The sequence below is a fragment of the Cnephaeus nilssonii genome, assembly GCF_951640355.1.
Source record: "Cnephaeus nilssonii genome assembly, chromosome: 7".
Classification (NCBI taxonomy): domain Eukaryota; kingdom Metazoa; phylum Chordata; class Mammalia; order Chiroptera; family Vespertilionidae; genus Cnephaeus; species Cnephaeus nilssonii.
In genome coordinates, this window is record NC_137078.1 from 5,488,532 (window position 1) to 5,504,879 (window position 16,348).

General features: G+C 53.0%; 1 protein-coding gene across 1 annotated transcript in view; it reads left to right on the forward strand.

Annotated features, from left to right (window-relative positions):
- SH3RF3 (SH3 domain containing ring finger 3) overlaps positions 1-14,647 on the forward strand; it is a 257,852-nt gene extending 243,205 nt beyond the window's left edge. The window contains exons 9-10 of the mRNA XM_079776959.1: positions 5,304-5,638; positions 12,347-14,647. Of these exons, the coding sequence (XP_079633085.1) occupies positions 5,304-5,638; positions 12,347-12,515 (504 nt within the window). The 3' untranslated portion in view covers positions 12,516-14,647. The remainder of the gene's footprint in view (positions 1-5,303; positions 5,639-12,346) is intronic.
- Positions 14,648-16,348: the final 1,701 nt, after the last annotated feature.

The following is a 16,348-nucleotide window of genomic DNA, read 5'->3' on the forward strand; positions in this document are numbered from 1 at the left end:
CTTTCCTCCTTCTCTGCCCCTTGAGCCCCTAGGCTCACCTGGCCCCTCACCTGGACACAAGAACCGGGACATGATCAGCTCTGGCTCTCTCCAACTGGGGCTGGGCAGAGGGGGCTCCCCAGTCCTCCATCTCAGAGCTTCTGATGTCTTTTGAAGTTGCAGATTAAAGTCCTGGAGCTCATTGGAGATGTTGGGGCTAAAGATGTTTCTACACAGGAGGGAGAGCTGGAGAGCCGAGCCTGAGAATTACTGGGAAAAGGGGAGTCCAGGCGTGTTTGCAACGGGGGAGAAAGGAGCAGTTCTGGGAAGAAGATCTAACTGCTGTTCAGAAAGGCCACAGAAGAAGCCATCAACAGTGTCAAGAAGTTCAAGAGGAGGAAATAAGGATGCCAGTGCCCTGGAGGCGTCTGGTTCAGGGAGAGGAGGGGTCCAAAGGAGGTCAGTGTCTCTTTGAAGCACAATTTCTGGTCATCACCATGTTGTCACTAGGTTAGTGTGCTGGGAGCTGGAGAGGGCGCCTCATGCTTTCTACTTGGCAGGCTGAGTTTGAGTGAAATGTGGAAAACATGTTTATTGTGCCTTGCTTCTTACAACATTCCCACCCTGAGGCCAGAGAGTCTGTGCTTCTTCAATCTTGGAGCTTCTGAGACGTCCCCAGTGACCTGTCAGGACGGGCTGTCTCAGGGACTTGGCGAATATTATCAGCCTATTGTTGCACACGAGGCTCCCAGAGGCTCCCAGGTGTGCATCTGGTCCTATGATCCTATTTGCATCTTCCTTTGTGGGTGAACCATGAGATGTGTACTTCCTCTGCCCTCAGCCTGTGCCAACAGGAAGTGAACGCCGGTTGGGACCAGATGAATGAATGAAGAGCTGTGGCGTATCCCACTGGAGCTCCGGACCCTCGCAACCCCTCTTTGCTGAAAACTGACTGTGTGCCAGGCACTTCACTAGGTGCCCTGCATGTCGTCATCCTCAGGCTTCTCGGGAGCACTCAGCACTGCTCTCAAGGTCTCCTCTTGAAGAGGAGCCCAGAGGAGCGGAGTGCTGCCTGTGTGGCCAGGAGGACCTGGGACCAGCCAGCCCACCTGGTCATCATGCCGTCCCTGCCAGAGTCCTATCATCATCGTTCTGTGTAAATCCCCGTGCCCTTCTCTGAAATGACTTAAACAAATGAAAGTCTGAACAGTGTGTATGGGGCATCTACAGTTATAGAATGCCATACTGGATTGTGTGCCTTGTCTCAGTTCTCAGGACAAAGCAGCAGAGTTGCAGTTAACATTTGAAATTGAGTTCTGGGTTCAAATCCAGATTGTGCAGCTTACTAACTAATAGCCCTATGTCTACTTTAAGAGCCTAATGAGCTAATGTATGTACAAGACTTAGAAGAGTGTCTGGCTCTGTTCTCAAAAAACAGTTTCCAGGATAATTTGTGAGTGTGTGAGTGTGTGTGTGTGTGTGTGTGTGTGTGTGTGTGTGTTCCATTTTATACATGAGGAAGCTGATTCTAAAAGCAGTTAAATAACTTGTTCAAGTTCAGTCAACTAATAAATGACCCTGGCAGATATGCCATCTGTCTCCAAGGCAGCCATGATGTGGCTGAACATCCTAAAGGTCCGCAGGATGACAGTATCTCCCCCTTCGAGAGCTCCTTTCCTAAGCAGGTGCTCAATAACCCTTGTTTCCTGCTTTTATCACCTTCCCTGGAAGCTGGTCCCTTCTCTGTGTTTTGACGTCACTGTCTGCAGTCCTCTGCAATCACGCACCAGGCTGCACAGATGGCCATTGGCTTCTGCCTGATCACCTGCTGGGTTCGGAATCAGAGTCACTTCGTTTGTCCCTGTTTCAGACCTGCTGAGTCAGAATCTTGGCGGGTGGGGCCCCAAAGCTACATTTTATCTAACTCCCTGGTTAGTTATTTGTTCACCCAGTGGGAGAGCCTGCATTGTCCCATGTGCTTTCCCAAGACAAAACAAGGGTTAATGGTGAGACACCAAGTGGTGGAGATGAAATCCATTTTATTTATTTAACAAAAATGTATTGGGAGCTAACTAGGTCCTAGGTATTTTGCAGAAACTTAAAAATATCCAAACACATCATAAAAACAGTAATATAATCAATATTTGTGAGATGCATTCATGGTTTAAAAAGTACTCATATCTCTCATTTCAACAACTCTGTGAGGCCGTGTCTATGGAGCTGGGACTCGGAGCTGCACCTGTGCTCCTGGTCCCTCGGCCCCGCTGGCATGAACTACGACAGGAAGGGGGGATAGGGATCATGGGTGTGTGACTGCAGGGGAGCTGGGGAGGGCTTCACAGAGGGGGGCTTGTCCCCACTGGGTGGCAGCACTCCACCACTCATTTGGGGGCAGAGGGGAAAGAAACGCTGCAGCCGTGTCTGCCTCCCATGGCAGGACTGGTGGGGGCATTTTGTTCCCACGGTGCAGACTGTTTGCAGTCCCCACCAAGGCTGACAAGTGACTCACCCTGGAGGGGGATTTGAGCCACAGCTGGGGACAGCGGAGTGCTGATAAGGTTGTGTAGGAAAGCAATGACCCCTGAAACCTAACAGAAACATCATTTTCTGCAACTCACTGGGCCCGTGAAAATCCCTAATTTAGTCCTGGTCCTGGGAGAAACCCCAGCAAAGCTATCTTTCTTTAACATAACTTTCAGCCCAGAGCAACCCTAAATTGCATCCACAAAAGCCTCATTCTCCCCATGATGTTGCCTGTAAAATTGACCTGTGAGTCTCTTCCCAGTGCCCTCGAAGTGCTCGTTAGCTGATCCTAACCTGCATCACAGAGAACAGAGACCCCAGGGAGGGCCTGGAGCGGTCCGCAAACTCGGTGCTCGGTGACTGCCAGGACACCGATGCCACAGCAGTTTGTAATAACCAGATGCTTAAGGAAGGCATTCCCAGAATTCTGTTTTGGACAGTTCTCCAGCCATGATATCAGAGTTTGCCATAATCAAATTAAGAAAATGATCAGTCCTATTTATTCATGGAGAACTAGGACAGGAAACTGATCCATTGCAATTACCCAACTCTTTCCAAACACACAGCTGAGGCTGGACTTCACGAAGACATGCTAAGTGTCCCAGTGGCTCTGTCTTCTCTCAGCTCCGTATGCATCTCACTGAGGCGTGGCTGTGCTTCCGTCCCACCGCAGCGCCTTGCAAGCAAGCATTTGTTGATCAAATCTGTTCTCTGCTCAGGAAGAAGAATAAAAGAGGGGCTGGAAAAGGCTAAGTGGGGGAAGCATGCCAGCAGGAAACCAAGGCCAGCGACTTGAGGTTTGGGGGCTCTGGCAGCTGAGCCCAGAGGGCCAGGACCATCAGAGACTACCCCTCACCTTTATTCTGTGTCCTCTCAGCTCCAGTGCCCTCCCCTAAGTGGTCTCAGGTCATGCAGAGCCAGACACTCACTGCCAGCTGGCAGCACCTTTCAGCAGTGTTGGCAGCAGAAGCCCCAGCTAGGTGGGGGGACCAGGATGTCTTGAGGCAACCTCTGAGCCAGATGCATGATGCCCCCTAGTGGCTGAATTACTGAAAGTCTCTTAAGTATGCCCAAGCATGTCTTTGTCAAGGACGCTGAAACAGGGCTGAGCTGAGCAAAGTGCACAGATAGGGTTGCCCTATGCCCACCTGCTCGCCCATGCCAGCCTTTTATCATCATGGACAGTATTTAGGACATCTGCTTCCATCCTTTCTTTCAACATCAGTGCTAGGAGTAGAGAAAAACGTATGACTTGTTCATACTACAGTGTTAATGACTTAGCTTAAGGATATGCATGTTACTACATATGTGTGTTTTAAGGAAGTTTCAGCACACTGACTCCCCCAGTAGCTTCTAACCATGCAGACGAGGAAGACAGAAATAGGAAACCTTGCATCTGTCCACCTCAGAGTCCAGTGAGCTGGGACTAAAGCAGACTTTTGGTAGCCATCACCGATCCAGTGGTCTAGGTTTAGACTCATGTGCACTGCCACCCTTTTACACCATATCCCTGGATCTGCTGGCCACCTAACTTCCATTGGACATTAAAAAACTAAATTCCAATAAAGCCATGCCAGTGTCCAAATTCCAAGGCAAGCACATTGTTCTAAAAGCACCTCTCTGCGTGTCCACACTTTCTTCCCCTCACGTGCACACAGTCACGCACACCCACACATGTGGCACAGCCTCAGGTGAACATGATTCTTCTCTCCCACACGGAGAATATCCCTACAGTGTCCATGGCAGCATTTTCCACACTCCATGTACTCTGCACCTGCACCGCCGGGGAGGTCGAGGTGAGACGCCCCTCACACCCAGAGCTGCACAGAGTTCGAGGAAGTAGAAGTGCAGACACCCCAGAACACCGTCTGGGCTGGTGCCTCCAGGGCAGCCTGGCTCTCGGGCCTCTGTGTAGAGCATCTTGGAGCCACACAACCTGAGAGGAAGGGGGGATGCTCCTGCAGAGCCGAGAGTCCCGACGAAGACCGTGCTGGGTGTCCCCCCAGCACGTGGCCTTCAGGGTGGTGCCGGGGGGAACCATGTCCTGAACGTTGTCACATCCCTGAAGGTAGGAAAGCCGCCGGGTGACGAGATTTCACAGTATATTCACCAGTGAGGGGACCCGGGGCATGGGGGGGTTGCCCTCACCAGCTGCCATCCTCAGCACTGGGACAAGTGACTGTCTGGGGGATGATGAGGTGCACACGGGTACACATGCGCACAAGTTCTGCAGGTGTCCCATGTGGCCCAGATTGGGTGCAGAAGGTTTGCAGAGAAGGCTGTGTCCAGGGTCTGCCCCCCTCACCACCAGCCCCTCACCACCTCCCACAGCCCACCCCACGCCACTGAGGTAGCTCATCTCAGGAAGCCCAAGGCAGAATGATTAAACCCTAGCTGTGAGGGTTAGAAAAACCAGGTGAAAAACCACATTATGATGACTGCTGGTGACCCTGAAGGCAGATGAAGTTGCCAGGTTAGAACAGGTCCTGGATGGCGAGCGGGTGTGCTGTCAGGAACAGCCCCTGCGTACCCTCTCCTGGGCAGGGCACCTTCCAGCCTGCCCAGGGGGCTCCTGATTCTATGTGGGCCACTTATGCCGCGTTTGGGGAAAGGAAGGAAAACAAGAGTTGGGAAAGCTTTCGATATTAGCTTTGTTTTCTTCCTCTAACCAGCTTTCCCAGATTCTGTTTAAAGTTTCCAAAAGGTTTACACTCCCCCCACCCCCCAACCCCCGCCTCACTAACAACAAGGTCACTTAGAAGCATTCACCCAATGGGTTTCAATATTGTGTGTCTTTCCAGAAAGAGAAGAAGAGTGGACTGCTGAAACTTCTAGCCGGGGCATCCGCCAAGAAGAAGTCTCGCTCCCCGCCGTCCATCTCTCCCACCCATGACCCCCAGGTGGCAGTGGACGCCTCGCTCCAGGGTGCAGTGGGGCTCGAAGTGTCCTCACTGTCCCTCCATGGCCGGGCAGGGTCCTGCCCCATAGAGAGCAAGATTCAGGGGGCGATGGGGATGGAGCCACTGCACAGAAAGACGGGCTCCTTGGACCTGAACTTCTCCTCATCCCCTTCCAGGCAAGCCCCTTTCTCCATGGCTGCCGCCCGCCCTGAGCCCAAGCCATTGCCCAGAGAGAGGTAAGGCTGAGGGCCAGCTTGCATCCTCTAAAACCTTGCTGTGGGTTGATCTGTGAAGTCTGGAGCCACTTTTGGGGAGCAGGGACAGCAGGGATTTCCTTAGGACTAAATTAACTAGACACCTCTCACTAGCGAGGACTACTCAGGTCCTGACGTTGGAGGTGAGCATCGGATAAAACCAGTTTGGGAATAAATGGGAGCGTATTCCATGTTCTGAATCCATCTGGGTCCTGAGTTTGGGATTTACAAGTGACTCATCAGGAAATTGTTCAGAACTGATGGGATACTGACCAAAGGGCGTAGAGAGGAGGCTGTGTCCATCAATCCTAGGGAACCCCTGGAGTAGGCCGCTGGGCTAAGTCCCCACAAGCCTGTGCACCCCACACAGGAAGCAGTTTTTTTTAAGTTTAGCCTACTCTGACATCTTAAAATTAAACATTACCCCAAAACTGGCTTCGAGGATACACACACACACACACACACACACACACACACACACACACACACACTCTGTTGGGTTGAACCGCATGAAATTGCCAACATTCTTTTTTTTTTTTAACAAAACCAGCAATTTCATAGAGTTCAGCCTAGAGTCTTAGGAAACTGAGTCTAACTGAGGTGACGTGTCCACGAGGCCATGTTTGTAGGGTGCCGTGGCTGGAGTTTTACAAGGGGTCAGAGGATCAGATTCAGATAAGGGCTGGGCTGTGGTGTGGGGAGAGGGGGTGGCATCAGCTCAGGGTGACGGGGCTGTGGTGTGGGGAGAGGGGATGGCATCAGCTCAGGGTGACGGGGCTGTGGTGTGGGGAGAGGGGGTGGCATCAGCTCAGGGTGACGGGGCTGTGGTGTGGGGAGAGGGGATGGCATCAGCTCAGGGTGACGGGGCTGTGGTGTGGAGAGAGGGGATGGCATCAGCTCAGGGTGGCAGGGCTGTGGTGTGGAGAGAGGGGGTGGCATCCGCTCAGGGTGACAGGGCGTGGTGTGGGGAGAGGGGATGGCATCAGCTCAGGGTGACAGGGCGTGGTGTGGGGAGAGGGGATGGCATCAGCTCAGGGTGACGGGGCTGTGGTGTGGAGAGAGGGGGTGGCATCCGCTCAGGGTGACAGGGCGTGGTGTGGGGAGAGGGGATGGCATCAGCTCAGGGTGACAGGGCGTGGTGTGTGGAGAGGGGATGGCATCAGCTCAGGGTGACGGGGCTGTGGTGTGGAGAGAGGGGATGGCATCTGCTCAGGGTGACGGGGCTGTGGGGAGAGGGGATGGCATGAGCTCAGGGTGACGGGGCTGTTGGGAGAGGGGATGGCATCAGCTCAGGGTGGCGGGGCTGTGGGGAGAGGGGATGGCATCAGCTCAGGGTGGCGGGGCTGTGGGGAGAGGGGATGGCATCTGCTCAGGATAAATGGTACCATGGAGAGAGGTTTCACATGGGTCCACTCAGCACACCTTTTGTAACAAGATCCAGATAGTAAGTGTTGCAGATGTTGCAGCTCACAGACTCTGTTGCAATGCTCGCCTCGCCAGGAGGACATAAAGGCGCCATAGACCACGTGGAAACAATGGGGTGGGTGTTCCAGTAGACCCTACTATGGACACTGAAATTTAAAGTTCATGCTATTTTCTTGTGTCATGAACTATAATTCTTCTTTTGATTTGTTTCAACCATTTAAAAATGTAACATTCTTAGCTGTCAGACCATACAAGTTAGGTGCAGGCCACAATTTGCCACCCCGAGGCCTTGATGAAGGGATTTAGAGCAGAGCCATTGGGGTGGCATTGAGATTCTGGGCCACTGAGAATAAATCTCTCTCCAAGGTGGTGGAGGGACAACATGGGCCAGCAACTGTTGACTTCTGCTAAACAGCGAAAGTGTAAGTCTGTCTTTATACCTGCTTTTAGAATAACTAGGATTTGCAGAACGCTCTGTGCAGGGGTGATATTCAGAACCTTTAACAATTGGTATGGATCCCAGCCATACACATCCAGGGCAGCCATGTGTACATGCAGCTTAACTTCTGCCAGCACCTCAGTTAATCCCCCTCAGTCACCCCCTTTTATAGATGAGAAAACTGAGGTTTAGTAAAAGCCTGAGTAACTTGCTCACAATCACACATGTAGTTCCATAACTAATGCCCTATCTCCCTCTGGGGCAGCCACCCCAGCACCCTCCCCCTCCGCATGCTTGCCTCTAGCGCTCTCACTCCTTGGCAATATTGCAGAGTGGCTTTGAGCAACAAGCACACTCGCCATTTCACTCCAAATAAGGGTTTTCGGTGTGTTGTTTTTTTTTTTTTTGAGTTGCAATTCCCCATATATAAAATGGGGATAATAATACCTATCTGATAGTTACAATATTTGTGAAAACCTAGACTAATACCTGGAAAATTATGAATGCATAAACAATAGCAACAACAATAATATATGAAATGATATATAATACTATTATATCATACGACAGATATATTAATCCATTTTTTATCGCCACAGTCTCTTTTTCCATATGTTCACACACGTAGTCTGTCCATCCTCACCCTTGCTGGCCTGTACGTTGTTTGGCTTCGTTAGGATGTAAAAGTTTTTGGCTTTGATGTATTGTGTGGCATGGTAGGTAGGATAATGACTTCCAAAGATGTCTGTGCCCTAATTCCCCAAGTCGTGACTATGTGAACCCCACCTGGCAAAGAAGCCTTAATGTTGCAGAGGGAATAACGACAGCTAACTATGGAGATTATTCCGTGTTATCCAAGTGAGCCTAGTGTGGCCACCAGAGTCCTTATTAGTGGAAGAGGGAGGCAAAAGACAAGGTCAAAGTGATCTGACGGGAGAAGACTCCCTCGCCCTTGCTGCCCTTGAAGATGGAGGAGGGGGCTTCGGGCCCAGAAATGCGGGCAGCTCTGAGGAGCTGGAAAAGGCCGGGGCACAGTCTCCCCTGGAGCCTCGAGAGGACCCGGCCCTGCTGAGACCTTGACTTTATCCCTGTGAGACTGTGGGGTGACTTAAAGAAGCATGAGATGAGAAATTTGTGTTTTATTATGCCACTAAGTTTGCGGAAATGTGACATAGCATCAATAGGCAACTGAAACACATGCTGATATTAGAGTGTGGTGTCCAGGGTATAGATGTGTCCTTAATGTTTCCAAGTTCCTAGCAAGACACTGCTCTGTGGTGACCACTCTCCAGTAACTCGGGGACCATGTGTCCCCCACAGTGCTGCAGCCAGTGCTGCGGAGAGCCTGCCAGGCAAGGCCCCTTGTGGGACTGATGGCCCCTAGGATTGATGGCCCTGCTGTTGGGGGGGAGCAGATGACACGGGAAGAGGACACTCCAAACCTCACACACAAGGCTAACTGCAACATGCAGTGGTAAGAATTCACTCTGACTTGGAGCTTTGTTATTCCCCGAGTCTTATGTCTGAAAACTAACTGTGGGCGACATAACCTCCTCTCAGCAGAGTTCTCATTGATGTAAGACGCGTGATCCTGCCCGGGAGGAGCTGCCGTCTCCAGCGTGCCTGGGCCTTTGGTGCCTGTAACAGGAAGTGCCAGTTACATCTCTGCAGCAGGAAGAGTAGCTCAGAGTCTTGGGATGATCTGGACAGAAATGTTCAATGCCTGTCTCGTATATATTCAGCCCACGTCATCCATCTAGGCTCACTAAACCATTTTATTGCTCAGAAGCACCAAAGTACTTTCCCCCCCTAACAAGTTACATTTAAAAATTTGCTTGTTTGTTTCACATCTGGCAAAAAACAACACTTTTGTTCAGAGTTTGAGAAATCATCTCACTCTTGCCTTTCTTTTCCTTGAGGAACTGAGAGGAGACAGGTGTTTGGAAAGGAGGTGAGGATGGCAGAAAGCCACAGGGAGGACCGGGCTGGCCTTGGTGTTCGCACACACAGCCTATGTGCCAGGGCCTGGGGATGGTGCGGTCTGTGTGCAGAGCTACCTGACCTCACAGGTCATCTGTCCTCCTTCAGGGCATGGCCTGGCAGGCAGCTGTTTGCATCACTGGGCTGGGAGGACGCTGGAACTTATATGCTTTTTTCTCTCCTCCTCCATATCCCCAAAACCAGCCTTTGGCTCCCAGGGACGGCATGGAAGCTGGCCCAGCCGCCTATACCTGCAGCCACTCGGAGGCCCTCAGCCTGGCTGGCCCGCTCCCTGGCGGCAGGAGCAGGCATGCCTGTCACATAAACCACGGAGCCTCCTTCCTCTCCGCCCCAGCTTGCCTGCCTGGAACAAACGGTCTGTGTATCAGGGGCTGTGGGCACCGAGGCTGAGCCTGGGTCGTCACCCCAAGCCCAGCCCACTGCCCTGGACAAGGCTTGTTTGCTCCGCCCAGACGGGCCAGTACCCAGGCCTGTGAGCCAGTGGGGCTGAGGGAAGATGAAGTCTCCTCAAATGTTTTCTTACTCAGCACCTCGATTCTCAGACATCAGTATGTAACACCCGCCCCTCCGAATTTATTTAAAATCTACATTCCCTGCCCCAGCCGCGGCGTCTCAGCAGGCAGGGACAAGATGGACGCAAAAATCTGGGCCCAGGTCCTGAAGTCTGTGAGCCACTCTGAGAAATGCTGACTTGGGATCTTTTGTTTTACACTGAGTTTCCTGGTTTCGTAAAGACTAGAATGTACCAGGGAAAGGCTCCACATAGAACTCTGAGCCCTCAGGACAGCCTGCTGCCGGTCACCTGGACGCTGTCTGCCAGAGGCCACTTGTGTGGCTGTGGCTGAAGGCGGAAGGCGGGGGCGGGGGCGGGGTGGGGGGGCAGGCCTTCACAGCTGGCTGATGGCCCAAGGAAGACAAGGGTAAAAAACGTCTCCCACCTTCCCCCACCCGGCCAGTGGGCCTGGACCATGGCCCGGACACTGCAGGGAGGCGGGGACACAGGGCAGTGTCTCCTCAGAGGCCCCTCTATCCAGGTCAGGCCACTCTAGGCCACCACCGCTGTGCAGATCGCAGGATCCTTCACTGCATCGAGGGGTCTCTGCAGCCTTCGGCGGGAGAGGGGAAGACAGAAGGCCCAGAGACAGTTTGGTGGGGGGCGACGGGGGGGCAAACAGCAATGGGGTGCATGTCATCGCGTCACTCAGTGTGTGCAGAGTGCAGGGAGATGGCCCAGGGCCCCCTGTGCAGGAGCCACAGCACCCACCTGCTCTCCCCACCCAGCCCCGCACACACTTCCACTTCTGTCGTCTTTTATTGCCCACAGGAGAGGCGTCATCGGGGCCTGGTCAGCTGCGACTATGAGCTGAACGGGGTAGCAGCTGTTTGCTGGGAGGCTGATGTGGATGGAGCTGCAGGTCCCGCTGCCCCCACTGCCCACTGCCAGCCTCTCCCTCCGCCCGCAGTGCAGACTCCTGGCCCCCGGCTGGCCCTCTCCACTTCTGCCCTCCCCCTCCCCCAGCAGCCCCACCCTTCCACCCGCCGGTCCCACTGTGGGCCTGCAACTCTCTCCGAGCCTCCTAGCAGAGGGACCCATGGCGAGGCCACGGGGAGAACGTGGCCTAGGGTGACTGGATGCGTGCCCTTCCAGGTGGCCCCGGCCCAGCCCTCCTGGTCAGGGGAGGAACGATTATTGAGCACCTTGGCCTGGCCTACCCAGTGCCTCAGCCTACCCAAGTCTGTGGCAACCTTCAGGTGGGGGCTCGTGGGGAGTGAGAGTGGCTACACCCTGCCTGCACCAAACCCGGGCATAGTTAGTACTTGGACTCTGTCCTGGACCCCTGTGCCCAGCTGGATGGACAGAGGGTGAAGGTCCAGTCCGATGTCAGCACACATGCCCCTGTGAGTTCCCTGAGGGGCGGGGAAGGTATGGGTGGCTGGAGTGGTGGGGCAGGGCAATTCCTGTCGGGCTGGGACAGTGAGGGGTAGGGCACAAGGGCACCTGCTAGCTTGTCCTTGATGGTGTTTTAGAAGAAGGCTGGTCCTCAAATCAAGCACAGCTTCTTCTCAGCCTTCCTCCTCCTCCTCTGAGGCCTTGCCTGTGGGCAGGTGTGGGTGTGGGATGTATGCCAGACTGCCCTGTCCTGGCGCTAGGGCTCTTGGCAAAATGCCGGGGAGGGTCAGACCACTGTCTCAGATCCGGGAGCTGTGAGGGCAGCTCTCAGGGTGTGCACCTGCCCCGGCACCTGCTGAGGCCCCTGGGGCCCTCAGAGGTCTGTGCTTGGTCTGGTTGGAGCTCAACCAGACCAAGCACCCCTCCAGGTGCCCCGCAGGTCATGTCACCACTGGGATCATATGTCATGTTGGTCTGAAAATGAAGGGTGAAGAGTTCAAAGGCCACAGGGAGGGCCAGGTTTTGCAGGAATGAGGTGTGTGAAACACTGGGCCTTGTTTAGGAAGTGATCTCAGAGGGTCAGGGTCCTGTGCCACGATGGAGACCCGGCCACCTGTCTTGCCCCTGCCACTGGAGGCCGAGGTCTGAGGTGGCCTGAGGGAGGACGTGACTCAGAGAGGCCGCATGTGGGTGGAAACATCCCAGCTGCCTGGATCAGGGTCTAAAAGGCATCACAGGGAAAGGCTACTATCAAATTTTTAATAAAAGTGAAAAAGAATTATTTTAAGTGGGGAAAAGTAGCCCCAAATTACAACAATGTACCAGAGGGGAAAAGGAAAGAAAAGATCTTGCCAGCAGACAGCAGGCCACCCCTGGGTCATTCTCCAGCCTTCTGGGCCAGGCTCACCCACTGTGGTGTCTGTCCCCCCTTCAGGTACCGTGTCGTGGTCTCGTACCCGCCCCAGAGCGAGGCAGAGATAGAGCTGAAGGAGGGAGACATTGTCTTTGTGCACAAGAAGCGTGAGGACGGCTGGTACAAGGGGACCCTGCAGAGGAACGGTCGCACGGGCCTCTTCCCGGGCAGCTTCGTCGAGAGCTTCTGAGGACAAACTCTCCACACTCCACTCACCAGGGAGGAAGGCCTTCCGGGAAGCCCAAGGTGCAAGGAGAGGGCCACCACTCCCCAAGGTCTCAGGTCCCTTCCAAGGCCCCTGCAGGGGTGTGGAGGTCGTGCTTTCACCCCCAACCCCCAACCGAGAGCACATCTTGGGGTTGTTCTTGGATGAGATGCCTGCCACCCCATGTGAACGGTAGAGAAGTGAGTTAGGAGGAGGAAGATGCTCCCTGAGTCCCCTAGGTGGCTCCCCAAGGTGGCTCACTGTGTAAGGCTGCGTGCGGGGCACAGATGTCTTCACAGGCTGTCTGGGCGGCGGGTGGGGTCCAGATTGCTTCATCGCTCTCTTTATACCTCAGTCGCCTGCCACCTGCCCAGCCCCTGGGAAAGCCTGGCTGTGCGGCCTGCGGGGCTCCCAACGCTCCCATGGCTGGTCCCCGTCAGCACTGGGAACAGCACTTCTGTCGGCCACTGCCCTTCGCTTTGCTTCCTTCTCACATCTTTTTAATATAAAGCTACTAGACTTTATATATTTCTAATCGGTCATACATTGCCTATTTTCATACATCTGGTGCTGCCTTTTGTAATGACTTGGTTGAGTTTGAAAGAAAAAAAATGTCTGAGGAAACATCAAATGGGCATAATTTTTATATTTACTATATGAACTTTGGAGAATTTCGCAAAGCCCACATTCTCAACACCACAATGCCCTGAACCACGGGATAAGAGGGAATCCATTTAGGGGATTCAAGGGAGTTTGGAAAAAGCCAATTTCTTTCAACCTTTACCAAAGCCCAAAGCTCTGTCTAGACATTGTAATTTTTACTCAAGAACATGCAACTTCAGAAAAAGTGGCTATAATCGCCTTTTGTGTGGCAATGAAAAGGACATGAAAGTGGACCCTACCCTGGAAAAGCGGAATTTCCCTCTTATTGCTTTAGCAAGAGTGACAACAATTGGTTTTATCAAACTATGATTTCTAACTATTGAAATGTGCAGTTTTTACCCCAGTTCAGATGTAAGCCTCCACAATTTACAAGACCTGGTGAAGGTCTTGCCTTTTTATAATATACTAGAAGCCCGGTGTACAAAATTCGTGCATGGAGGGGGGTTCCTCAGCCCGGCCTGCACCCTCTCCAATTTGGGACCCCTCGGGGGATGGCCAACTGCTGGTTTAAACTGGCAGTCAGACATCCCTCTCTCAATCCGGGATGACTGGCTCCTAACTATTCACCTGCCTGCCTGCCTGATTGCCCCTATCCCCTCTGCCTGCCTGCCTGATCACCCCTAACCCCTCTGCCTGCTGGCCTGATTGCCCCTACCTTGCCCCCCTGCCAGCCTGATCACCCCTACCTTGCCCCCCTGCTGGCCTGATCGCCCCTACTTTGTCCCCCCTGCCTGCCCGATCACCCCTAACCTCTCTGCCTGCCAGCCTGATCGCCCCTAACTGCCCTCCCCTGCCACCCTGATCTCACTCCTAACTGCTTTCCCCTGCTGGCCTGATTGCCCCAAACTGCCTCTGCCTGCCTGATCACCCCTAACTGCCCTCCCCTGCCGGCCTGATCTCACCTCCAACTGCCCTCCTCTGCCGGCCTGATCTCACCCCCAACTGCCCTCCCCTGCCAGCCTGATTGCCCCTAACTGCCTCTGCCTCAGCCCACACCACCATGGCTTTGTCCGGAAGGAAGTCGGATGTCTGGAAGATGGCCGGTTGACCCGGTCTAATTAGCATATTACCCTTTCATTAGTATAGATAGATTACATAGGATAGGATTGCTTAAATGGGGGGGAAAGCCTTTTTCATCAGGAGAAGATGCTCTTGGCAGACATAAACACATAATCCCTATATCTGGACTAATAGCCAGCCATATGCACTATACTGCCAAACCGGTCATTAAAAACTTGAATCACTTTCTTACATCTTACACCAAACAGCTATTGCCCTTAAAACCCCTCCTCAGCCCCCACCTCAGGTTCTGCCTTCGCAGTTCACTCAGAGTAGGTTCTGATTGATTAATTTCTATCCCAGTCAGCGTCAAAAGCTCTGCCTTCTAGGCAGCCATTGGCTCCTCGCATTTCACCCAGATTTGGTTCTGATTGGTCGGTTTCTATGCCAGTCAGCATCTCAGGGCCTATCTCCAGGCCTGATCATAGAGGTGGGGCTGATCAGCAGCCGCCCCAGGCTGCTGGCAAGTGGGCTGAACTGACCTCTGGGAAAGAGAGAGAAGCTTGGCTGACCTCTGGGAAAGAGAGAGAGGCTTGGCTCCGTGCCTTGCCAGCAGCCCCTGTCACTGCTGATCAGCCCCGCCTCTCTCTCTCTCTGAGAGATCAGCAGTGCTTGCTCACCTGTTGTGCACACAACCTGGTGTTTGGTCGAGCCTTCAGTCATTTGGATGTTACGACCCTGGCTCTTTATATATATAGATAACTGCTTCCTTGTCTGGCAGTGTGAACCTGGTCTAGAGACTGGAGGTCCATGGGGTAGCAGGAGTGAGTCCTCTGCAGATGGGGGGCTGGGAGCTGGGAGGGGCCGGGGGAGAGGTGGAAGGGCAGCTCCAACCCTGGGCCCCCACAGGTGGGGTCCAGGACACAGCTCATCTCCACAGATGCTGCCTCCCAGAGCCCTGTCACAAGGCAGTCTTAAGAGACTCACACCTTAGGAATACATTCTTATCTGTTCAGAGTCACAACTTGTAAACTCTCTCTATACATTTTTACAGATCACTCAGGTTTAAATTAGGCTGAATAAATTAGCTCTCCCTGATTTTTAGGGATGCAACAAAATCCAGAAACCCATTCCCTCGCCTGGAGTGATGCCTCTGAAATACAAACACTTATTTTCAGAGTTCCTGTTTGGGGATGTGACTGGGATATTTGTTACTGCCAGGTGGCTACCATGCTGGTGGCAATGTTCCTATAGAAAGGCTCATTTCCTTGCTTGTAATAGATTGAATAGGCTTGAGAAAGTTCTTCTAAATCAAGGAAATAAATGCAGTTTAAATACAGGAATCCCTTGGCTCAAGTTAATGGCAACCATCAGTTGCCAACTTAGTTGCCTACCTTGCACATCAATCATGTGCATGCTTAAAATCATGTCATTGCCAAAAACATGCTGACTGAGACAGGCATTCTCCACTGAAACCAGAACTAACTCAAATTCCCACATAATAAGAAGAGGCTAAAAAAACAAACAAACAAACAAAAAAACTGACAGCAGTTATCATGCAACAGAATAGACTAACTTGGACCTTCTTTCCTTTCCTGCCACCACCCATACGGTGCTCTGGTTGATAGAAGTGCTGAGCAGCTCAGTGACTGTGGGGAAGCAGCAGCCATGGGGTCAGCACCCCTCACAGCAGTGTGTTTGCAAGGCATCAGCTGGCTCAGCTTGAGGCTGAGTCAGGGGTGGCCATTGGGACTGACTTGAGAAGTAATGCCCCCCAGCCAGGCATCCTCTCAGGAGGGGCTCTCAGGGCAAATGCCGGGCACTCAGAGGGCAGGCAGGTGCACCACAGGCCCCATGCTTTAGGCTGAGTGTTTTCAAACATGTTCAGTCAGACCCATCAGCCTTCATGACCATTTAAACTGCAGACAAGAGCGGGAGCAGGTTTAGACCCTTCCTTCAGGCCGTCTTGCCTCAAAGGACACACTCCTTCTGTTTTCTAAGGTGAAACAACACCTTGTCTGAAACCCTTACATTCCCTGCTGGCCCAGGGACTTACTCAACTTGGGTGTACAGTGGCATTTGGCAGCCAAGGTGACTTGCTTTGAGGAGCACAGTGGAGTCCACAGCCACCACTGAGGGAGGTCACCGAGGTGATG